Source organism: Arachis duranensis, chromosome 1, assembly GCF_000817695.3.
Source record: "Arachis duranensis cultivar V14167 chromosome 1, aradu.V14167.gnm2.J7QH, whole genome shotgun sequence".
Taxonomy (NCBI): Eukaryota; Viridiplantae; Streptophyta; class Magnoliopsida; order Fabales; family Fabaceae; genus Arachis; species Arachis duranensis.
Window position 1 is genome coordinate 90,402,755 of NC_029772.3, and position 24,774 is coordinate 90,427,528.

The 24,774-nt window shown below is 35.8% G+C and overlaps 5 protein-coding genes across 5 annotated transcripts; 2 read left to right on the forward strand and 3 right to left on the reverse strand.

The window, feature by feature from the left end:
• The first annotated feature begins 985 nt into the window (after nucleotides 1-985).
• LOC107460055 (histone H4) lies at nucleotides 986-1,526 on the forward strand. The gene has a single exon (XM_016078381.3). The coding sequence runs from the start codon at nucleotides 1,063-1,065 to the stop codon at nucleotides 1,372-1,374; it is 312 nt and encodes a 103-aa protein (XP_015933867.1). The 5' UTR covers nucleotides 986-1,062; the 3' UTR covers nucleotides 1,375-1,526.
• Nucleotides 1,527-3,970: 2,444 nt separating this feature from the next.
• Nucleotides 3,971-5,324, forward strand: LOC107461232 (uncharacterized). Its single transcript, XM_016079716.3, has one exon. The coding sequence runs from the start codon at nucleotides 4,087-4,089 to the stop codon at nucleotides 4,966-4,968; it is 882 nt and encodes a 293-aa protein (XP_015935202.1). The 5' UTR covers nucleotides 3,971-4,086; the 3' UTR covers nucleotides 4,969-5,324.
• Nucleotides 5,325-9,266: 3,942 nt separating this feature from the next.
• LOC107460046 (uncharacterized) lies at nucleotides 9,267-11,538 on the reverse strand. The gene has a single exon (XM_016078370.3). It carries the CDS (start codon nucleotides 11,347-11,349, stop codon nucleotides 9,442-9,444), a length of 1,908 nt encoding a protein of 635 aa, XP_015933856.1. The 5' UTR covers nucleotides 11,350-11,538; the 3' UTR covers nucleotides 9,267-9,441.
• Nucleotides 11,539-12,269: 731 nt separating this feature from the next.
• Nucleotides 12,270-15,602, reverse strand: LOC107460031 (uncharacterized). Its single transcript, XM_016078353.3, has 6 exons — nucleotides 15,254-15,602; nucleotides 14,740-14,854; nucleotides 13,878-14,549; nucleotides 13,593-13,704; nucleotides 13,068-13,127; nucleotides 12,270-12,617 (listed from the first exon to the last, which is right to left on the reverse strand). The coding sequence occupies exons 1-5, from the start codon at nucleotides 15,334-15,336 to the stop codon at nucleotides 13,102-13,104; spliced, it is 1,008 nt and encodes a 335-aa protein (XP_015933839.1). The 5' UTR covers nucleotides 15,337-15,602; the 3' UTR covers nucleotides 12,270-12,617; nucleotides 13,068-13,101.
• A 2,727-nt stretch (nucleotides 15,603-18,329) lies between these two features.
• LOC107460024 (uncharacterized) lies at nucleotides 18,330-23,964 on the reverse strand. The gene is made up of 12 exons (XM_021143918.2): nucleotides 23,817-23,964; nucleotides 23,085-23,164; nucleotides 22,583-22,711; nucleotides 21,973-22,273; nucleotides 21,709-21,827; nucleotides 21,088-21,220; nucleotides 20,536-20,612; nucleotides 19,955-20,152; nucleotides 19,379-19,568; nucleotides 19,078-19,256; nucleotides 18,564-18,664; nucleotides 18,330-18,480 (listed from the first exon to the last, which is right to left on the reverse strand). The coding sequence occupies exons 2-12, from the start codon at nucleotides 23,154-23,156 to the stop codon at nucleotides 18,330-18,332; spliced, it is 1,650 nt and encodes a 549-aa protein (XP_020999577.1). The 5' UTR covers nucleotides 23,157-23,164; nucleotides 23,817-23,964.
• Between the last annotated feature and the right edge of the window lie 810 nt (nucleotides 23,965-24,774).

Sequence of the window (24,774 nt, forward strand, 5' to 3'; positions counted from 1 at the left end):
AAAAATTCGACTAAGTTTTTGTATTAATTGTCAAAAATCTAACACAACTTTTTTCTTATTATTCGAAGTTGGGACCAACTATGTACTATAAATATAGCATAGACGGAATTAGCAAATATCAACTGTGTATTTCACTTATTATTGGAGCAAGTTTGAAATTGTTATATGTTTAATAATTATTGCATTTGTTTCTAAAATCATATTATATTTGCGGTTTTTTTATATGAACTTTTAAATAGTTATTTAAGTTCACTTATAAAAATTTGGATCAATTATATAATTCGTTTTTTTAGAATTTATTTGTTGTTAGTATTTTTGGTTAATGATATAATTTTTTGGATACTATTTAAATAATTCATCCTAAATTCCTAATACATAAGAGTTGAGAGATACATAAAAAAATGTTTATTACAATATTCTTAATTTAATTATATTATTTTTATTAATTTTTGTTAAAAATATTTTAAAATTATAGTGCTTTATTATTTCTTTAATAAACGACGACAAACCTTAATGATTCAAATTTCAATTATAATGTTCAAGTGGAATAATGTGTATTACATTATTTTGAAACTCGATAAAAAATATATATTATCTGACTTATACTAAATTAGTAATACATATTTGTTATTTTGAGGAATAATTTGCCTAATGTGAAAATTCATTTGATTCAGCGGTAAATTGCCACGAAATGGAAAGCGGGTCAATCTTCATTCTTCAATCCGCGCCAACTTTGCCTCCACTTATCTTTGGAATTTCGCGTGTTTTCTTTAAGACACATCTCCCAACAAAAATTAAAATAAAAAAGCGCCCGCTACCCCGAATGCCTACAAAATTTCAAATCCGCCAAACACCATTTCAGCCAATGAGAATCAATCGTCACGAATCCAACGGCATAGATCTGAAATCACTCACTCACACGGATCGCTACCCATCCAACGCCCACAAATCCATATCCGAACCCTATAAAATATCGTCTTCCCCATTCACCACATCATTCATTAGCATATTCTTTTCCGCTTCCGGGTTAACCTCATCGTTGTCGAGAGAAAGCTAGCAGCCATGTCTGGAAGAGGTAAAGGAGGAAAAGGTCTCGGAAAGGGAGGAGCAAAGCGCCACCGCAAGGTTCTGAGAGATAACATCCAGGGTATCACGAAGCCCGCCATTCGCCGTCTCGCAAGGCGTGGTGGCGTCAAGCGTATTAGCGGCCTCATCTACGAGGAGACACGTGGCGTCCTCAAGATCTTCCTTGAGAACGTCATTCGTGATGCCGTTACCTACACTGAGCATGCTCGCCGCAAGACTGTCACCGCCATGGATGTTGTCTACGCCCTCAAGAGGCAGGGCAGGACACTCTACGGATTTGGAGGCTAAACATTTCAGAATTGGGAATTTGTTATCACTATGTTAGAATTAGGGTTTATTTGCGTCTTCTTTCTATTCTGCTCTGTTTTTTGTCGATAATTGTATTGTGGATTAGCTTTCCAATTAGGCTCTTTAATTTGTCTACGGATTGTTTCGATGAACTCAAATATCTCGCAAATTTATAGTCCTAGTTAAATCTTGCATCTAATTCAATATCATTTTCGAAACAGTTCAGACTTGTAGCTCTGGCTCTGTTAAATTTGTTATACAGCGTTTTCAAAAGTTGTTTTTCTTCCAAACTTATGGTGAATGCAGAGTATTGTGAATGCAGAATTTAAGTTAGCGTAGTTGTTGCTATCCCTTATTGAATCTATCTTGAGGTTCTGTATTCGATTTGAATTGAATGAGAATTTTTCGTTAAATATCTCCTGTAAATTGTGCTTTAAATTTAAAGGATACCCTGTTGTTTGTTCAGAATATTACTCTGCAGAGTTCGCTCACTCTGTTCGTATCTTGCTCTTCAATGGAATCGTTCGGGTAGTTTTTGAACGTATTCAGCATCTAAATGTTATTTGAGTGTCTGATAAAGCATGGTACATAATTCATTAGTCTAAATCGGTGATACTTTTACTTTTATAACGCTAGATAAGGATTTGAATTTACTGACACATTAGGATTTGGATTACTTTTGTTCTGCTACCTCTGTTTAAACAAGGATAGTTTGAGTTTGAGTTTGGAGAAAAATGGGAGAAGGAAAGACTGTCTAAGTGTACACTACAAGAACTCATAAGTTTTAACATCATACTATTTATGCACAGGAATATTCTGGTTTTGTTGTTGGCAACAAAACCAATTCGTTCTTTCTTCAGGAAAGCTTGGCTTGAACTTTCTGTATTATAATTTTTTTTTGTATATTAAGCTTAAACTTGTTTTCTGCATTCACCTTTATTTTCCCTTATCTTTGCCATCAGTGGGATTTTATTTTTGCATCATGTAACATATTCCACAGGAACATCTTTATTTGGGGTGAGGGAGGTATCCACTATTAACAGAAAAAACATTTCTCAAGACTAGATGTGGATGGACTTTAGACCAAGTGGATGAGTAATTTGGATGACTACAAACTTCACAAAATTAAGGTTAAACTGACTGATTAATAAATACCTTAAGATAATCTGGATATCGATCACAAACACCCCTAGTCCCTGGCACAAGCTCTGAAAAAGGGTTGATGTTAAAATAATATCTTCTTAAGTGTCAGATGACATGATGATTGGGAGGTCAGATGGATCATAAACCAACAGTCGAGTCAATATAATCACAACACTTCTTTTCTCAGATTCTTCTGATTCATAGTTTTTTTCTGCACTTATTGTTGACACTTTGGTTGACACCTTTACAGAGATGATCATCGTGTTCTTCCTCTTTGGAAAAATCCTCATTCCTCTCACGCTGATGGAAATAAAATTACCTTAGCATGGTTAAATTCTGGAGAACTTTTGGAGTGTTTGATCATTTAACAAATAAGTGGTCTTCCTAAAGTATTCTTCTTTTGCTGTAAAGTATTAAAGCATTCTAATACGCCATATTTTTACAAAAATTAGTTTCGTAAATGTATTCTAACTCCCCACATTATTGAGTACAGAACACATTGATGAAACAAAGCACTTACCGGTTGACTGTTGTATGATAATGTGTCTTGGTGCACTTTGTTTTGTCATCTAGCTTTTCTGTACTTTTGAGTCAGAGTCATCGAATACAATTCAAAAGTGGAGAGGTCCACGACGGCGGGTCTATCCATGGTACCATCCTCAGGGTGTTTATTTTGTCAAAGATAACATCTAACCCCAATTCCACGTGCAATAAATTAGCTTCATAAATGAAAGATATGAAACTTAATCAAAACCATCAATTAATACCAAGATTAGAGAAAAATGTAATGCAGCGCTCAAACGAATTTAATGTTATGGGCAACCTATGCTTAAATTCCAACTAAAATAGGCCGGCACATATTTGATTTTTTTTATTCGTAGATGGAGCCATCACTTTCTATTGCAAATTGCAACACATATTATGGAATTCAGAGTATGCAAAGAGTTGGAGTAGTTTCTATTTGACCATTTGCTAATTAATAATAATATTACTAGTGTCTATATTTGTATCTACGTAGGTGTATGTGGTCCTAGTTTTTGTTTATTTTCTTCCTCAACTCTAATTAGGTTCCGTGGCTATAGCCATTGCCCAAAAGAACACGATAAGGTGCACCGCCAAGCACTGAAAACTCATCTTCATGCTAGAGCCCTTGAGTGTGACTACAGCCACAAGAATGGCATGGAATTGTTTTTTCGTGGATATAGACAATGCACTATTCCCTTCCCTTACTTCACCCTCCTCACTATTTTGGGCTTTCTAGATGCCTTTTTTCTCTAGAACCCATCGACAATAAACTTGTTTCGTAAATATCGTTGCATATACTCCAAGCAAAATAAAAAAGATACAAAAGCAAAAGGGCAAACTAATAATTCCCCAACCTCTTTCTTTGTTTTTTCTTCACTCAAATTCATAATAATCACACTGCAGTGAATATATCATGTTGTCATATATATATAACTATTAACTACTCGTATATTTATAAACAAACATTTGCCTCATTTAAAGAAAAGAAAAAAAAAAACAATTCCTCTCTCTCTCTCTCTCTTCCCTTTCACATTTCCCTCAATAATGGAAGAAGAGCATGCTCGTATGATCGAAGACAAGAACAATTATAATGAATTTCAAGAAGTCAAGGAACAAAGAGAGGGAATAGCAATGGTGGAAGAGAAACAAGAGGAAGAGGAAGAAGAAGCGCTCTCACTCTGCGACATGCCGCTCAATCAAAACTCCAGATCGGCCAGCAAGTGCAACAGCATGGACGACGCGTCATTCACCAAGATCCTTCGTCGATCGCCACCGTCGTCATCGTCTATGACGGACACCACGGAGCTCTTCGAGTTCTTTAGCGGATTCAGCAGCAGCAGCAGCTCCGACATGTGCCCCGCTGATGACATCATCTTCTGCGGAAAACTCGTTCCGTTCAAAAACAGACAAGGACCAACGCAGAACCATATGAGGAATCAGGACGTCGTGGAAACGAAGAAACCGCCACTTCGTCGCCGAAGATCCGAGTCACTCTCCTCCGTCGTCACTCGATCGAACAGTGTCACCACCGGTTCTCGCCGCTTCATGATGAGGAACAGCAGGTCTTTGGATTATCGAAGGCTACACGAACATTCCAGCTCCGCCATATCGCAGGTTCCGGAAGTTGATCGGAATTTGTCTTCGAGGAGCGTTGCGGAGGTTGCGACGGCGAAGAAGGCAATGAAGCCGCGGTGGTACTCTCTTGTGTTCGGAACAATGAGGGTTCCGCCGGAGATGGAGCTCAGCGACATGAAGAATCGGCAGGTTCGCCGGAACAGCTCCGGTACGATGTTTCCGGCGATGGACTCCGGCGCCGCCAACCGGAGCTCCGGCAAGGTGTCATGGAAGATTCTAAAGGCGTTGAGTTGCAAAGACCACAGCAGTGTGGCCGTAACGACGTCGTTTGCTTTGCCACAGGCTTCATAGGAGGTCACGTGATGTGCACGCTTTTTTTATTTTTGGTATTGTGACGTGATTGACCTAGGGGATTTAGGTGGGTGACACCAACTGTTATTTGCATGCGAAGGGGTATTTTAGTCATTGAAGTGTTGCTTGGGTGTGAGGATAAATTAAAATGCGAATTTTTAGTATCATAGTAATGATATGGACTTCACGGAGAAGGGAAGATTCTGTACAGTGGCAATCCATGAGGGCATAATCCCTCAGACTAAATGAAAGGATTTGTTTATTTATTATTACTTAGTATTTTCTTTCTTTTATCTTTTTTTCTAAAATTGAAGTTATACTATTTTTGTCTGTTAGGTGGTGACAATTAATAATAGTAGTGAATGATAATCACGAGATCCCCGACAATGACAAGAAGAACGACGGCACCTTATGTTATGTTACATAGGCATCATAATTCAAAATTTGAGATGAATGATGTTATTTGGAACAAATTGATTTTAGTAACGAACTCTATTAATCTTTCACATTTCCTAAACATAATTGACCATGGATTAAGTAGCATTACATGGTGTTTCCTATTCCTAGTTTCATAAGTTAGCCAGCATTATTGCATAATAATAATGTAGTGAAGAGGAAAAAATTGAAGAAATCAAAATTTGATTGATTCTTTCCTCTTTGGCACCTTTGTTTCTCAGAATTGCTTTTGCTTTTGAAGCAAGGATCATATGTCTTTACGAGAAGGTGAAACTTTTTATATCAATTCCTTATTCGTGGTGATATATTATCCCCACACGAATTTTCGAGACATAATAAATATGTATAATATCTTATTTTTATTTTGTTTTATTTTATTCTTTTAAAATTTTTATGTTAGTGTTTTAGACAAATAATAGTATAAGGAAATAATAACCAGTTGAACATTTAACAAATTCGACGTTACGAGATAACCCTGGATATGTCATAATAGTCACACCAATCAAGTCACAAAATTGTCAAATCGTGATACTAAAAGCACAACATAAATACACTAAATGTTAGGACAACTGCAATTCCATGATACATGATACACTAAAATTCAAATCTAATCATATTCTCAAACACTTAACTAATATAATTTAAGTATCGAAATGTGTTGCAGATTATTTTCTTTTCTGGGCCTAATTCTATTTTCTTTGAAATTAAGATATACAATCTTTCAATTTTTCAATTCGTGATCTCCACTCCTGATACGAACTGTTAAAGTGTATTATTGTCAAATTAGTATAAGTAAAAGTAATAAATCAACTTCTAACATTCTAATTCACTTTGTTTCTTTTACCATGTTTCTCAAATGTTGGACAATAATATCCCTTTTAGTTAACAAGACATATAATGCTACTAATTAGTAATTACCTTCTGCTCCCATTTCCTTGTCTTGTTATTATTAAGCCGAAAACTACAAGATAACCACAGTTAGCTTTAGTTAAAACGAGATGAAAATATCAGAGTTGGATTCAATACATTGCATTACACGTTGTTTGATGAGTGTTGCCTTTTCTGCTTGGGCTAATCCATTAAACTCCGTCATATCACGACCATGAGAACCACGGAAGAACCAACATAATTTTAGTCCCGTGAATTGGATGGAGACTTCTTAGTAAATAGAACCAATAAAGGACAATTGAACAAAGAAGGACATGCGATCGGTTTTTTATTTTTGCCCAAATTAAAATGATGGAATAATTGGCGAAACATGGAATATTGGTTGCGTGTATTAACAAAACATGCGTGACCCCACCATTACTCGATGCTCAATATAAAGCTAAAACTTTCATTGATAAGAACAATATACCACTACGTATTGCACTACGCAATTGGTTTTAATTTCCATTGTATTTTCACTTTTCTCTTGATTATTATTAATAGTACTATCTATGTTTTTCCTAATGATTACCATGCAGACAAGAGACAAGTAGCAATTCCTCATTGGAACAAACAGCACATACATAATAGTAATACTTGAACAAGAGAGATATGATTAATAAGATGAAATAATTATTACAGTTACCTAAATGTATATACCTATAGTTTAAATAATTGGAGTTAATGTGTTCCACTTTACCTTCCGTGATAGCAGGTCTTTTCTCGGGTTTAGTGACACTAATTACCAAGATAAGTGGTCAAAAACTTGGGTAATTATAGTAATAAATCAGCTAAGACAATGAGTTATTTGTAGCAAAAGATTCTCTACTCAATTCCCGTCATAATATTATGGGTCTACACTGCTTGTTGCCTCTGATATTACATTGAAAGAAAGCCTTGCCTCTGAAGCAAGGAAGCTAAGAGAGTTATAAGTGAGTACCGAATAGTAACACAATTATGTTCATGCGCATATGCCATTCATAATTGGATAGATACTTTTTTACTATATTCATCTTTGGATCAACTGAGTTAAGTGAGCAATGGCTTGTTGAACATGATGAAATGATCTATTATTACAACTTTTGGGACTGTTCCCGACCTTGATGTAACAATGATTTTCACTCAATGAACATAGATAAATGTAGCGTATTGATAAAAAAGATTAACTTTGACTATACTTTTGAATAATAAGGCCAATATTATTGTGTCTACAATGATAGTGAAACAAAATACATTTACAGCTTTCTTAAAGAAAATGGGAAAAGAAAAGGGTTTCTATAAGAGAGATATAATCTATCTAATTCAGCACCGTACTATGAGTAGAAAGCATCCATAAGGTGGCAAAAACCAATTACAAGCATGATTGTTCGAAATCAATGGAAGATAATCAACCTTAAAATAATTAATCTCCGTTTTCGAATGATAATTAATTTTCGTTCGTGTTCACTTTTAAAATTTTATTTTTCTACAAATGCATACCAACCCAGCAATGTAACATTACTATTGTTTACCAATCACACCAGTCAAATAAATGGGTGGAAGATAATTTTGTAATTTACATTTTAAGTTTTATAACTCGAATATATTTCAATTATTTTCTTAATCAAGTAAAAATTTAGGTGTACAGTTAGTTAAAGCCGAAAGGAGTATTCACTATTCAGTATTATAGAAAAGTTTGAATTTTAATTGGTTCCACCTTTGGGACATTATTCATTTCTTCATATGTGCTATGAACTCAATAGTATAGTACATCATACATGATCCACCATACTTTAGCTGCTCGTAAATTTTGGAATGAAATTTTCAATTTACATATATACATGATAAATATGTGTTTAGGTTTTGTAACAGATATATAATTTAGTAAAAATTAAAAGAAAAGCTGTTGCTGAATTCATCAAAAGGTTATATAACTGTGGATGAGAAACGGCTAGAAAAGAATATGAAAGGATAAAAAAATAGTTCACTATGCGTTGCACTTTCCAACTTCTTACCAATCCCATCCTAATGCAAGTTTAGAATTTCAAATACCCAAGGGTCTCTTCCCATGCTTGTAAATGGATCCCAGTTAGCAAACTCTTAATTTGACTGATGTTCCAAAACATTAGAATCTCGATTGATTCTCCTCCTTCTTAGCTGATCCATAATGGGATGAAATCCGAATTGAAAATTACAGGAAGCTGAGGAGGATAATGAGTATTATTTTCTAGATATCAATTCGTAGTGTTACCCATTTTCTAGAGGTCAAATGCTCATGTGAACTCCACTCTCAATATGTGACCACCCTAAAAAAATTCTGACTTTAAGACCATAGCACAAGACAGTAATCATTATATTTATTCAGGATCAATTTGATAATACCACTTCCATTTAGGAGATTTAACTCTCAATACAAAGCATGTCTACAACAAAATCTTATCAAATTAGAAGTGACATTATAAAAAATAGAGTGACAATATCCATTCCATAAAAAGATTGTAAAGGATCATATTACCTTTACTTCACATCCCCAATGTCATCAACAACATACCAATTATAGCATCTAATATTTACTATACCAGATTTAGTACAGTCCAAGCTTAATACTTCCCTAAGAGCAAAATCCTTGCCTAGAGTTAAACTAAAGAGATACATGGATAATTGGTTTCTTGAATCCGTGCAACCACCAAATATTGAAGCATGGTTGCACCTTAGCTATGCCTCAAGAATGCTCATTTTGAAGGATTCTTAAAAATGCAGCTCAGTGTGACATTACGAAAACATCAGTACTCATACTAGATCTAATAGCTAGGACCAATACTATACTGTTGCTGTTACTATCTTCAGAAGGTGTTGTTAATTAATTAGTCATCTCTGGTGGTAAATAATGCATTGTGAAGAACAAGTGAAATCCATTGATGTGAAGTATATGACCATAACACAAAGAAACAAAGATTTTCAGACTAATCAGTGCAAGGTACATGAGTACAGGATCAAATATCCAAGAATGCTATATGAACACAACCCAACCAAACCATACAATCTCATTATAACAAAATTAAAGGAGAAAAAAAAATACAGCCCCCTTATAATCAACTATCTGATTACAAATCAATTGCACATGTAAACCCCACTCTCCAATTTATGACTAACCTCATAAAAGTCTGTCTTACCCTCAGAGGCAGGCCGTAGACTAACTCCAGAAAATGATTGAGCTCCTTGTAAAGAGAATTTCACATACCCAACCACCTCAATTTCTTCATCACCTTCACTAGAATCTACCGGCATCCTTGCTCTCAACCTTCCAGGAGAGCCCTTTAACGGGATCTCCGAAACAAGCCACCTCACTTCCTTTTCAGTCCTATTCAACACGGCCTTTGGTGAAAGTTTCAAGAGTGTCGGGTCAACCGGCAGTTTAAGAATGAATGTAACATCAGTCAGAGGAGTCAGCAAATCAGGGTTTGAAGCATATTGTATCATCACAGAGAGTAAACTTCCAGTATGTCGTTTTATAAGCCGAACCCTCAAAGGCAATGGTGTCAGCCTCGGCAGCAAACTATACTTGATTATCGGTATAGGCTCCTCTGAGGCTGCAGTCCTTACATGAAACATCCCATTACCAAGGCTACTAACACGAGAACTCTGCATAGCAAATCTCTTAACAGCACTAGTTCCCTCAACCCGGAATGAGAATTCAGTTTCCTTATCACCAGCAGTTTTAGGTGGCAAAGTCCTGAGGTAAACAACACCCATCAATCCAACCCTTGCAAGCAATGATTCCCTAAACTCTGCACTAATCTCCTCCGAGATATACATCTCAGGACCCTTCATGCTTGTCACCAAATTATCAAGTGGAGTACCAGCACCACTACCGGCAGCACCCGGTTTAGTTGCAGCATCAGGACCTGTCTGCAACAATTCTAACCCACCTAGACCTTGCGGCTTGGGAGCCTTGGATGGACCCACAAACTCCGAAGGATCAAGCCCACCACCCCAAGCATCATTGAAACCTTCAAAAGCTTCACCAATAGAAACTTGCTCTTGACCAAACTCAACCCCACCATAATTCCCTTCAAACCCTTCAACATTTATCTGCGTAGACTGTGTCGCCTCTGGCGGAGGCAATGTAGTTACCTCAAGCCCCGCCAATGCCAACGTCAAATCAGTAGCAGAAGGATCCTTCGTCTTCTTGAACCCACCCGCAAGATCCTGAGGCTTGTTAATGGCGTCACTGGCGGCAAAAGGGTCCTTTTCTGCCGCAGCCTCCTCCGGCTTTTGCTGCGCCTCGTCCTGATTCTCCGCGGGGACGGGGGCGGGGGCAGGGGATATGGCAGCTGCGATCTCATCACCGGCCTGGAGCGTCTCCGCCGGAAGCTCAAATCGGGTCCCAGAGAAGGCATCGATCGCGGCCTGTTGCTCGAGAGAGTGGATCTCGACGGCTGACCAGGTGTCGGCTCCGCGGATCTTGTTCTCAGTGTCAACGGCAGAGTGGACCATCTTGGCAATAGATTCGCCGTGCAGGGTGGCGAGCATGGCGGCGAGGCGGATATTGCTGACGCCGCGGAGGACGATGTCTAGCGCCATGTAGATCTCAGCGTACTTGCGGCTGAGCTTCTCCGGCGTGACGTCGACGCCACGACAGGCGGTGACGACGACGCTGACGGCCTGGTTGACGATGTGAATGCACTCGAAGACGTTAACGGAGTTATCATGGTCGGCGACGGTTATTCCAAGGACGTAAATTCCGTTGACCAGGCGATACACGATTCGGTAGCGGCTCTCGACGCCGACGATGACCTGGCCGCTGGAGGCGGCAAGGGGGTCATCGCCGATGGACTCTGCTGCGTAGGCGTCATCGGGGACGGCGTTGGGGTTCTTTGCGCTGGTGGCGAAAGCGTGGCGTGTGTGGCGGAAGGCGGAGAGTGCACCGAGGGCGCGTGAGGGTGGGAACCACTCGCGCGTCTGGAGGAGGATGTCAGATCCGTTTGCCGGTTGTAGAGAGAGCGCCAAGCAAGACATTGGCCGTTATAACGGATTTGGATCTGTTAGGGTTGGGTTGGGTTTAGAGATCCAGGTTTTGGCAATTGCAGAAATGAGATTTTGTGTAGCATTCGATTACCATAACTCTAGCTTAATTGGATTATAGAGTCGATAGGGTTCTGATCGAGGTTGAAGGAACGTTTGGCATTCTTGATTTGAGAATTGTAGCATAGTTTGATTCAGAACAGCTTAGACTCGCTTCAGGAATCTACACCATTTCTTCTTCTTTTTTTCTCAACTTATTGGGCCGAATAGTCCATAGGCAGGCCCATAGCTTGTTTGTTTCAGAGTGAACAGCACCATTTGTAGCTGCTATTATTATTATTATTATTATTATTATTATTATGGATTTAGCTATTCTAATGAAAGTTATTCCGTGTTTATATAACATCTAATCATCACCGAGAGTCTAATTATTTTGCTTTGCTGTATATCATATTGTAGTTTCGTCGCCTTATAAGTTAGGGATAAAGTTCAGCCATAGTCTCAAGTATAATTATGAATGAATTATCAGTTCTTCTTACAACGATGCTTAATTTGTCCTTTTTGGAATGAATTTTGATGTTTCATTTGTTCTTCAACAAAACATATTTCATGATCTCAAACCTTGATTGTTATCAACACCAGTGAGCTAAACACTTTTATATTCACAAATTAACATTGTTACAAATTACAAGCCCCTCAAATCCTTTTCATTTATTAGAATGCGTACAAACAGCTAAGCAGCTTGGGCATATATTAAACATGTACCAAAGTAGACGTAACATTATAAATGTTTTGTATCTGTATCTCTATGCTGCTACCAATGATAAATTTTCATAGACTTCTCGTGATAGGTAGCTATAAAATCTAGATGTCAAATTAAATAAATATAAGTTGCACCCGAAAGTAAGTATAAGTGGGAGGGAGAAACAGTGTGGAACTTGCATTAAATATAAGATGAATGTATATACATTTGATACGATATGATTTAGTAGGAACTCCTCTAATCCATGTAGCATGGAGGTTGGTTATCCTTATCCTATGAGTATCCACACATTGGTTGGTTTAATCTCAACTCAACAACCACAAAACAGGAGAAGACTACACTGACTCTGCTGCCCCATTGAACAGACTTGGCTAATTGGCTTATTGAATCCCACATATTCTCTGTATTACTATTTTGTCTCGGGACAATTATCTTATCAAACTGGGCCGACAGCACTCAATAGTGACCCTCCTTATGATTCATGAGGACGACTAAAGCCCTGCACCAAATGCCAAAAACAATCCATTCATGTAATGAAACTCCCCAATTACAAAGCATAACAAGAAAAAAGAATAATCAAATAATATCGTATTAATTTCCATGCATTATCACTGCTGCATTATCAGCTGATTATAACATTTCAATTTTGTAAAAATCAAAAAGTAAGAAATTTCTTTGAAATGAAGCATAGATGCTATGTTTGGGCGGAAAGAAACATGAAAGCTGTCTGCACGTGTTACTTGTGGAAAAATTCACATGTGAATTAAATATCTTGCTAAATGACAATGAACCATCTGATGAAGCAGGAAATGGCAGCATTCATTGTCTCCAGCCAAGTTTATATTAAGTATGTAATATGTACTACCTCACAACAAACTCATGTTTATCTACTTGAAACATTTCAGATGTTATATATAACTGAAACACAAGTTCAAGATTGTAAAATTACCTCTTGAACTGGTTGCTTGAAGCAGCTGTTTAACTCAACTTGAATAAAGCACAAAGGGAACTGCAGTGTAGGAAAAGAAAATACCATTGATTAGCAGGATGGTTTAATATAGAAACTAAGATAGCAAAATCTTTAGCATAGAGGTCTAACACAGGCAAAAAGACTACAATGATTAATCTTGTGCCAGAAAAAAGATAGGAGTACAGAAAATGTGAATATCTTGTGAAAAACTCAACCAGCTATTTAATACCTTATGTTGCTACTATATATAACAATATATTTGTGTTAAATGTGTTCACTATTGATCATCATAATCAAGATTCTACAAATAAAAAGTTTCATGATCTTCTAAAAAAGGTTTATTACTCAACCATAACTCATCACCCGTTTACAGGAAAAATATGGACTCCCAATTTAATACAACATTTTTAACAAGGACATGTGAATAAAGCTAATAGAAGAAAAAAGTAGAGACACATGTCATGCAGATGAAAGTTTTTAGGACCTGGACGTTGAAAAGCTTACCAATGAGAAAAATGGTCAACAATAGAGCAAGTTTAACTTGAACAGAACAACCTTGTCGAAGTTGCAGGGGACTTTGAAATTGTCTGTGACTCAAACCAATACGCCCAAAAAGCTGCAGAGTAAACAAAAAACTCATTAGCATCTACGAGGAAATCATAAATATCAATTTGTGAACATCTTTCAAAATTGAAGAGCATAAACACAGCATCATAGACATTAAATGATTGAATAAAATTCAAATTTTATTTTACATGCATCTATTTCTTAGAACATTATTCATCTAACCTGATTGAACCTAAGACCTGTCCGCATGGCCTGAGGTTCTTCACATTTTTGTTTCCAGAAGAGAGATCTGAATCCTCTCCCTTTCGGAGCTGCATCGACGGTCCATGCAGGTTTAGTTCTCTGTTCATCTTCATTGGCAATTACAATTTTCAAAGCACCATATCCTGGTGAACTCCATGTCTTCCTTGTACTACTTGTTCTATCTGTCTGAGAAACTATGTCATCACTATCTCTAGAAACAGCATCTGTTTTTATTTCTATTGCATAATCTGCATCTCTCTTAACAGCAATAACATCCTTCGAAGCCTTTTCACTATCAATGATATCCCACTTGAAGGCAGCATTTGCATTTAGATTTTTATCTTCTATGTTGCCTTGTCTCTCCAAAAATGAGCTTTTCGAGGAAGACGTACCCTGTAGGCATTCATCCTTATTGTTTTGTATGGTCTGAGAAGTTCCGGATAGAAATGCAGCCAAATCATCTCTCTCTTCTTCATCAAGGTTTACCCACCGAAGCGGTTGCTTACCTTCCTCAGAGTAAGATTCCCTCAGCGCTGTTTCAACCTGTAAAATTTGGCTTTCAATGGCGTAAATAAACTGCCTATGCCTGGTGGTTGCAGTGTCGTCACCATGTCGGTAGCTTAGCTGGACAGCTTTCTCAAATTCTTCCAACTATCTCGGCATGTTCAACAAAAGAAAAATTAGGAAGAAAGATTCCAGAAAATAAAGGAAGAGAGTTGAAAAATAGAGAATCTATAATAAGATAATTAAGCATTTTTAGTGCAAACATATATATTCAACTAGGTTAGGGATGAAGAGGAACTCAAAATTAATGATAATAAACAAAAGATTATTGACAAACCTGCCATTTTGCAGTACCCAAAGTAGTTTGCAGCTCTCTACTCAGTTCATAAAATTCCTCAGGTGTTGATCTGTCTCTCTTCTCTCTTAACCATGCCCTATATGTAGATTCCATTCTGCAAAGGAGTAAAGAAAAATGAAATTCACGAATAACAGAAATTACATACTCCGATATACTTCTAAAAGGAGTTTCCAACAAAGAACATAGCATGCTGATGCAGGGGGAAAACTAACAATATTTACCCACATAAAGCAGATAGACTTACCCAATCAGAATATGTGAATCTATGGCATGTTGCTATGCACATCATTTTAAATGCACAATTACTCAAGCTAGATACTGGTATATGATTAACAATATAAGAAACCAGCTCCATGAACGTTATTTAACATGAAATTCAACGAGTCTCGTGATTGAATCAATCAGAAACAACAAAAACACCATTACACGCAACAAAATAAATATTAAAAAAAGGATATTTTTTTTATAATGGAATCGGAGGTTAGGAACGTACATATCAGCTGATTCCTGCACCTCTTCAGCTGCAGAGAAGAAGGCGTCCTTTCGCCATAGATCGAAACTATTAGCTACCAACATCTTCAGAAACAACACAACACAAACCCTCAACGAAAACCAAATCAATCCACCCTCAGAAGGAAGAAAACGAAGCTTAAATCCTTCTAAGCGCAAAGGAAAGCTATATCCGGTGAAATAAACAACACAAGCAGTTAGGTAGGTAGATTCGCTCGTAGATTAGGTTCCTTCTCTCTCTCTCTCTCTTCGAAGTTATGGCGAAGCAAAGCGAAGAAAGAAGAGAGAGAAAGAAACCTTCACAGAGGGAAAAGAGAGAGAAAGACGTTTAAGCGACCCCTGTCTCCTTTTTATTCCGGGCACTGTCTATGCATAACCGGTTGGGTGTCATCACCTGTGGAAGCCTCCACAGTAAGCCGCCTCCATCTATCTGCCACGTGTAAGATCCGATCAAAACCAATAATATTCTTTGACGTGTCAAGTTCTTATTGGGTAGCAGTTTCAGGGAGTTTTTGGGGAAGGTTGGAGGGACTAGAGAGAAGCGTCGGCGGTTGGAGGGAGAAAAAAGACAAGAGGCCAGTGTGTTAATGGCTGTTACATCATTGATTCACCAAAGCAATTTCTGTTTTTTTTTTTCTTTTTTCTTTCTGCCCCCAAACTTTAATTTAGTAATTTACTCCAATATTATATAGTTTGGTGCATAGTTGTTTAAATCCAAACCAATCTAAATTAAATCATTCATCTAATTTAATCTAAATCGAAAATCGATTAAAACCGTACTAATATGGATTTGATTGGATTTTATTTTTTGTAAACCGTTAGATTGAATCGGATTTTAAATCTACTTTTTATAAGCAATCCAAACCACACAGTGTGCTATAATATTATTATTTTATTTTATATTTATAATAATATTTATAACATGTCCAATTTATTATATATTTTTATGTTATTCATATATTATTATTATTTAATACATATTTTATATTCAAAATATGATTTGTTTATTTATTTTAACTAACCTATAATTTTATTTCAAAAATTGTTATATTATCATTAGTTTTTAAGATATTGTTGACACTTGTTATGTCATTGTTGATTATTTAAAAAATTTGATGTTGAGACTTATCATATATATTTAATTTTTTTAATCTATAAAATCACAAATCCAATCTAATCTAAACCGCTTAAAATTGGATCGGATCGGATCAGAATTTTTTTAAAAAAATCATCCAATCCAAACTATACTGCAAATTAAATGAGTATTTGGATCGAATTAATTTTTTAGTAAAACCGATCCAAACTGCACTGCGAATACCTAGTTTGGTGCAGCCACATAATAGATAATACTTATGAATATGAATTTTATTTATTTTCTTACCACACAATATGCTATGATGAATATTTTCAGTTTCATTGGTAGTTTGGAGTTGGACTTGTGATTTAGCTGGCTATAGTAATGCCATTATGATAAAGGCAATGTTTCCTTCTTTTTTAGGTGGCTTCGTACACAAAATAGACTATAAATATTAATATGATTAATATATTTCTTGCGTTTGAGTCATATATTAACTAATTTCTAAATTAAAAATAATATCCCCTAATATTCTCCTAAAAGATATGTTTAAGAAGAATACGGCCATTTGCACCTAAAATGCATCCTAGTCACACTTCACTTACCAATCTCTTTTACCCTCGAATGTTGGGTGGCCTGAAACGAGAATATGCTTTATTTCATTCTTCTTTATTACTTATCTGATCAGCTTCTATAATTTAAACTTACTTGTTATGAATTCACGAGGTTGAAGGGTTGAATGAACTTATTAGTCTTTTATTCATATTTTAGCATGATTAGGTTTAAACTTTAAATGCAAGACTACTGAATTGCTATACGAAGAATATTACACAAATTTTATTATTTTTGCGCCAATCATTTTAATCTGTTAGATACACGAAATATGTCACCATCACAACCGGAAATTTTATTTTATTTGGACACAAAGGAAGAAATAACAAAAAAGCATATATATCGGATCAAATTTTTTTAAAGTGAAATTGATAAAATAGTAAAATAAAAAAATATTTTTAAATTAAAAAATGAGACACATATTTTATAAAATTTATAAAATTAATAGTGATTAATCCTTTACTTTATTATTCTATCAACTTTCTCACTTTAAATGATCCAAATTTAAACCTAAAAATAGTAGTCCTTTTTTGTGATTAAAAGAAAAAGCTATTCATGATTCACATAACACATTATGTATAATTTAACAAATTTAACAAAGTCAACACACTTGTGAACTAGGAGCGATAAGCCAAAAAGAATCAGGACTGGTGGTGACCAGATTAAACGATGCATATAATTATTGTTAATTAATGTTACTGTTTGGAAGTATTATGTCAATTTTAAGACATTTTTATTGGGTTGAAGTCAAATTAAGACAGCCGAATACTTTAATCCAGATCTACCCTAATTCAACGCAACGTAAGCCCAGGCAAGTAGTTATAATAATCAAGACTCTTCCGACCGCACATTTTAAAGGTAGTGCATGCCCCATTTTCTTTAATTTTGTTGGATTTACAATGCGCATGCTTTTTATTTAAACCAACATTTCATTATTGCAACTGCAAGTACTCTCCACCTAGCCATAGCAAAAGAACACGTAGCGCAAATGGTTACAAGAAGCAACTGCTCTGATCTCTAAATAAAACTCTCTAACCATCTACTCTCCACCTACTAAAATAATACATTCTGAGCTGCCCGCGTGGGTAATCAACATCGGCTATAACGAGTGACAAAGCCAGCCCTAGAGGGGTATATTTTTTTGACAATATGTAGTTAACAATTTCATTTACTCTTCATCTTTCACAAACAAAAAATAATATTTTTGGTTAACTGATTTCTTTGTTTTTTATCATGTTGGCTACAAATCTAGTCGTGTAATATGACTTTTTTTTTTACTCCATTTTCCACAGTGCTATCCTAAATCTTCCAAAGAATCTCGTTATCGTTACAACTGGTGTCCGCGTCACAAACAACAATCCATGGTGATCAATTAGCCTCGTGTGTCCTCAGCCATGCACTTGTTTAATTCATTCGTCAACATGTTGACACCATTATGACATGAGCTTGAAACAGAACACGCAATTCGTCTTTGTAGATTCTTAAAATCCATTGCCAATTTTCCATCCCAGCTGCAGTTTTCTCTGACAACGAAGGCATGTGATAATATCAGAATATATATATATATATATATAAGTTTTTGCAGCAATTCAGTAATGGCCCTCACCTGTCATCAAAATCGCTCTCACCCATGTTGTCAATCATGTCATCAAATATATATATTAGATCTTCAAGAATTTGCAGCTCATTTTCCAAGTTTCCTTGCAACTGCAAAAGAAAAAAGATGAGATAGAAAAAAAAGTAATGCAATATATTTTAACTAAGGTAGGATTTTGAAAATGAAGAAATGTTATATGCAACATCTCTGAGTACATTTTTCTCATATTTTTTCACTTTTGATAATAAAAGGGATTGATAAAAACTTTAGAAGAATAAAAATATCTCTTATATCATAAAAAAAATTGTACACAGTGATACTAACATCATTTCTCTATGAAAATAGGGTAACAATGAGCTTGCTTAGAGGGTTAATAGCAAGTTTTTCTCTCTCTCATTAAGGCCAAACTACCAATGCATTGCACACGCGAAGCCTACAATTCAAAACTGTAGAAGGCAGATGACACCTGAAATCTAAAAAATTGAAAACAAGAAAAGGTTAAAATTGGGAGAAGGAACAGTACCAAGGTCTTCGTATTCAGCATGGGACTTCGAGATCTCCGAAGATGGTCCAATAATGGAGAGGGAAGGCCATAATAGAATAGGCTGTGATTGTTGGAGAGCCAAGTACCACGCACCATGTGAGTCGTCCAGTTGGGCGGGCATTTATCCTCAACATAATCAACATCAGAACCATCAATATCTGCAAAATGACAGTTAGAATGTCCTATCTAACAGCACACATAAGCAAGCTTGCAACCAAAAGCACGTTAAATTCTGGAAGGGGGCATTGATTGAGATACTTATACGGCATAATATTACTACCTAATGGAATGGTATCATATGGGTTGTCTCCTCGCGGTAAGAAACCATAGAAGGTAATTAGATGAGAACTGGAGAAGTTCCCATAGCTTAAGCAGCATTCTTCTCCAGATTTGCATGGTCTTGATAGACGAAATTTCAATGAATTTGTAGTAGCATCTACTTTGCCATAGTGCAAAATATGTGGGCACAGCTGTTGTCAGGTACCAGAAAAGAAATATAAGAGAGAAAACATTTAAAGGGCTCATAAGGTAGCTATGAAGATCAGTGATATTCTTAATAAGAAAAGCCGAATTGTACAATAATCAATTATATTTGTGGAGCACATCAGGCATCATAAAATGGCAATTCTCAAAAATGAAAAACCAGCTAGAAGCAATATATGCCAGCCCAGCTGCAGAGAATGTTCTATTCTTAATTAAGTACTAATCCACAGCCCAGGTAATTTACAATTTGGTTACCTTTTTTTTTCCGAATACAGCAGCCAATGCACAATACGTAAATAGTCTTTTATCAAAATATTCAATAACGGGAGACAAATAAGGGACATGAAATGATAAAAAGAGAAGATTTATATACTGAATGATTAAGAAAGCCAGCTATAGGGATCAAGCATGTCGTCAGCTTTCCATCAGGGAACATTATCTTCATGCTATTGGAGTAAAAAAGTTCACAAGCCCATAAAAATTTCTCCCATGTATACAGCTCTACTGGAAATATCTCAGGGAAGTTGTTACACAAAGCAGGGAACAACTCGTCATACTGAGCATGCAGGTGCTGCCACAAAGAAGAAAGAAACAACATTCTCTACATGTCAGCAACCTTTAGCAGCTTTAGTTTTTAATGAAACATTGAACAGAAGCATAATTAATGCGTAGGAACATGTTCTTGCAAATTCCAAATGACCTGTATTTATAGCCACTAAATACTTGTGTAAATCTTCTTAGTAGTTTCCAATTCTGGCTTATATTGTTTTTTACTTTCAAAAGCATCCTTAGTTACAACAGATACATGGCTTAACAATATTTCTAACTAAAAAACTCAAGCCCCAACTAAACTACTAAGTTTAGCTTAATTGTTTAACTACACATCAAAGGAAGGCAGAACCTTCAGTTCAGAGCAGATCAAATTAGAGGTCGAAACCTTGGATAACTGATTACCTGTCTTGCTTGCATTATCTCTTCCAACAGCAAGGTTCCATCTAACATTGTAATTGCTTCAATGCCAAAACTCAATCCTGTGAAGTAAAAAATATCAAGGCTATATGGAAAAAAGAGGGAAAGAATAAAGAAAATTCACAGTGGACAGTGCTTTCCATTCAAGGCTGTATATTTGTCATATACTTTATATCTTATTCAGGTATCCCAGATGATTATCCCGAACATCTGTTTACATTTTAAAACCTTGCTCTCCCTTAACCCCAAAAACAAAAAAGGCTCTTTACAGTACCAAACTAACATCCCGCCTCATCAGGCTTAAATGCACAGTAAAGCCACACTAGTACAATGGAAGTATGGAATAAGGATGGAGTAATCAATCTATAAATGAAAACTGAGTTGCATCAGTAGCTATAAAGGTTTCATTCAAAGCCATAGAAACAATTGTAAGGGCTTCAAGTATAAAGGCAAAGCATCACAAAGACCAATTTTGGAGATGCATGAAACATTTATATGTTTATGTGCATAATGCATGGGATACTTTAGTAAGATTACCTGTATTGAATTTTTCCGGGAGTGTGTCAAAGTATATTTTGAATTTTGAATTGACGTTGTACTTCTCTTTCATACTCCACAGCAGCAATATTGTCTCTGAAGATATGCCATCAACCTCTTTTAAGACATGATACTGAATTGGATAAGAAGGAAAAATATCAAATATTAGCTGAAGTGCCAAGCATGTAATATTTATCATCTTTAATTTAAAAAAAAAAAAAAACACAATGTAAAGTGGAAACTAGGGTAACTTGAAAATATCTCCATACCCTTACCAAATCACAGAAATCAATATCCAATTATGTTGTAAATCTTCCCAACAGAGGCAGCAATTGCTCCCATTTGGTAAAGGTATAGAAATATTTACTAGCAACCTATTTGACATTATTTGGTAAGAAAGAAGCTAAATGATGTGTAAGGATAAAATAGGCATTCATGTTCAAGACTGAAACAAATTGGAACCATGCCAAATTGCAGATAAAACCAATGCTAATGCAACCAAAAAAAAGGCAGATGAACAGTAACCAATAAATATTTTGTTTGCTATGAGTGACAGTTAGTCCATTCTAGATTTCTTAAAGTTGAAAACAACCTGTCTCAACTGTTTTAGCTTTAACATACCATATCAGTTTCACAAACAAGCTCCTCGGAAATGATAATGGAACTAGGAATTTCTAAAGCAATGTCTCCAACTTTGAGATCCTCCCTCGCTATTGCACCACGTCCTGCACCTTGGACATCTGTATTTGTTAAGAGGAAAAGAAAGTTGTATCACATTTCCTAAAGATAAAATCCGTGAAAATAAAAGAAATAATCTCTAAAGTCTAAAACCAACTAATAAATGAGTAAGCAATTAAAAAACATATAAATCATAACAAAACTTACAAGCAATTTTTAGCTGTGTCCTTACACCATTGCTTTCTGCCCATTTTATCAGGCGTTCTTCCTGGTCAATACCATGGTCTCTTTCAACTATTCCCTTCACACTATTCTTATCCCCAAAATCAGAAATCAAATCAAGAATTGTTTGTCGTAACAATTCCAGGATATTTGTATGGAGATTTGCACAAGAAGAAAGTGATATGTCAACAAGTGAAAGAATTGAATCGAAAGCCTCTAACTCATTCCTGGGGCTGTAAAACTCCACTAAAGGACATCCATCATCTTCGGCAAAATAAAGTTCCAGCTGCAACTCAATGTATCAGTTAATTCATATAAGTTGATGACATCCCCAAAAGTGAAAAATAGAGTAAATAAAGGAGCAACCCAACAAACAATTGCGGTGCGGTGTACTCAATGTTTTCTTGATGAATAAAGCACAAACGCACTTACATACTTCATACTTGCATATTTCTGGTATTGTAAAGAGAATTATTTGAAATCAAAGAGGAGTGTAAAATCTCTAGGCTACCTCAATCCCCTTACTACAGCTTGTCTTTGACCTAAGATTGATATTGAATAACTGAGTTATTAGGGAAACCAGAAAGGGAAGTACCTCATTTAACTGTATAATTCGCGCAATCTGCAGTAAAACCTTTACGGTAGCATTCACCCAACCAGGCTTTGAGGTACCCTTGAGGTATATTCGTTCCTTGGGTCGAAAACCCTTATTTTCTAGTAATTTCTGAGGAATCATGCAGATTAATCAGTTTTGTAGGACAGATTAGGACTCATACTAAATAAAATCAGAACAAAAAGAAAAGGATAAGATAAAGCACACATCGATAATGTGGCTAAATCATGTTAAAAATATATTGCCTTAAAGTTCACACACATGAAGACATATTATGTGTAGTTCGCTGCCTTTTCATATTTGAAATTTCTTAATGAGAAACATCGATAAAGTTACTTATTAGAAATATAAATTTCCTTTAATCATGTCAATCTGACAGCTTTATCCTTATGAATTATGGAAATACTACAAACAAAAAATTATCTATAAGATGTCGAGAAAAAGAAAAATGCAATATTTAAGTGACTCAATATCTGAGTTTTACCTTCTTTTGTTCAAAGAAAAGATCGTTTTCAGATAGTTCAATAACAAGTGAGTACTCCTCTCCAGTATCCATTACTACAGCTGCAACGAATAGTTTGAAATTACAAATTCATCACAATTCAAAATATCTAAAATAAATAATTATGATATCACTCTAAAGTCTAAAGTCTAAACAAAAACAATAGTAATCATTCTTGGCGCCTTATAAATAATACATTTACCATAGACTGCAAAATTTCCAAGTACTGAAGAAACCATACTTAAGTTACACTTATTTGTTATTACTTATTTCCAATTGAAGTATATTCGTATATCGCATTGCGATTTGCCACTTTTCTCTTTGCAAGTACGGATTAGATTCATTCAATTTTCACACATGCAAATCTCAGAAGGCAATACTGAAAATTCTAAAATAACGAAGGAAATACAACAACAAATGAAATGCAATTGGAACACGAAGGGAAAGCAAAAACAATTTAGCTTTACAGCGATTGGTAAACTCGTGTTGCCTAGCAATGGCATTCTACACATTCACAAAAATTTATATATCGTATATTCATATCAGTAAGGAGCAAGTACAAAATGAATTTTCGCGGTGTCTCTGAGTGATAGCAGCGATTTTTAGTTTTTCATTTCTTCATTTTTCCGAAAGCAGTAGTATCATTGGTTGCACTTTCTTAGCAACTAAACACAAACTCAAATTTCATATCAGAATCGAAGGGGAAAAAATTACCGGAAGGAAGGAGCTGGAAAAGAAAGCGCAACTACTTGAGAGTTGAGAGGAGCTTCGGAAACGTTAGAAAATTAAGCTAGGCTCGGTTCGTCGTTTTCTAACAGCTGAAGCCGCCAACGAAGCACGAGAGTTTGAGCGGCAAATATTAGTGAGTGACTGAGTGAGTGAATGAGGGAGGAAGGGAAACGTGTTTAGATCAGTGAGCTTCGCGGGATGATGGGCCTGTTAACTGTATAATGAAAATTAATTATTGGGCCTGATGGACTCTAGATTGTAACGGATGTCTTCGGTATTGGGCCACCTAATATAGGATCATGCATGTTAGGAATTAACCGAGGTATATAAAAATAAAATAAGCAGTATACCAAATAATAATAATAATAATAATAGCGAAAGCTAGTGCACTCCAGATAAAGTAGGGAGTGCAGCACTCCTTAAAAGTTAACCTACTATCAAAAGTTATCAGGTAAATTTAATTTATTTATTATTGTTATTTTTTTTTGTCATGGGCTGAACAAATAAACCAGCACTAACAAAAAGACTAATTCCTCTGTTATTCTGTTATTGTCGATGTGATGTCTTCAAATATTTTCACTGTTTTGTTTGATGGCAGGTGCTTCCACTATCGTTTTAGCTAGCTATAGATTTTGACGCTCTTGAACCCACCCTATCCCACTTCTACTATAAATGACCATTAAAGTCCGAAAAATTGCTGCCATAGAAAAGGAAGACGCATGTCTGTCGCCACTGCTGGTTAGCTAACTCCAAACGCAAAACGGATTCTGTAGAAGAACCTGGTTTCTATGAAGGCGCATGATTCTCAGATGACGACGCAGTCAAAGCACAATATGCATGGCAGTTACAACAAATTCATTATCTTTTATTTCAAATTAACCTCAACGTGTACGTAATAGAATAAAAAATTAAAATACAATTATAGTTAAACAATTATTTGTAT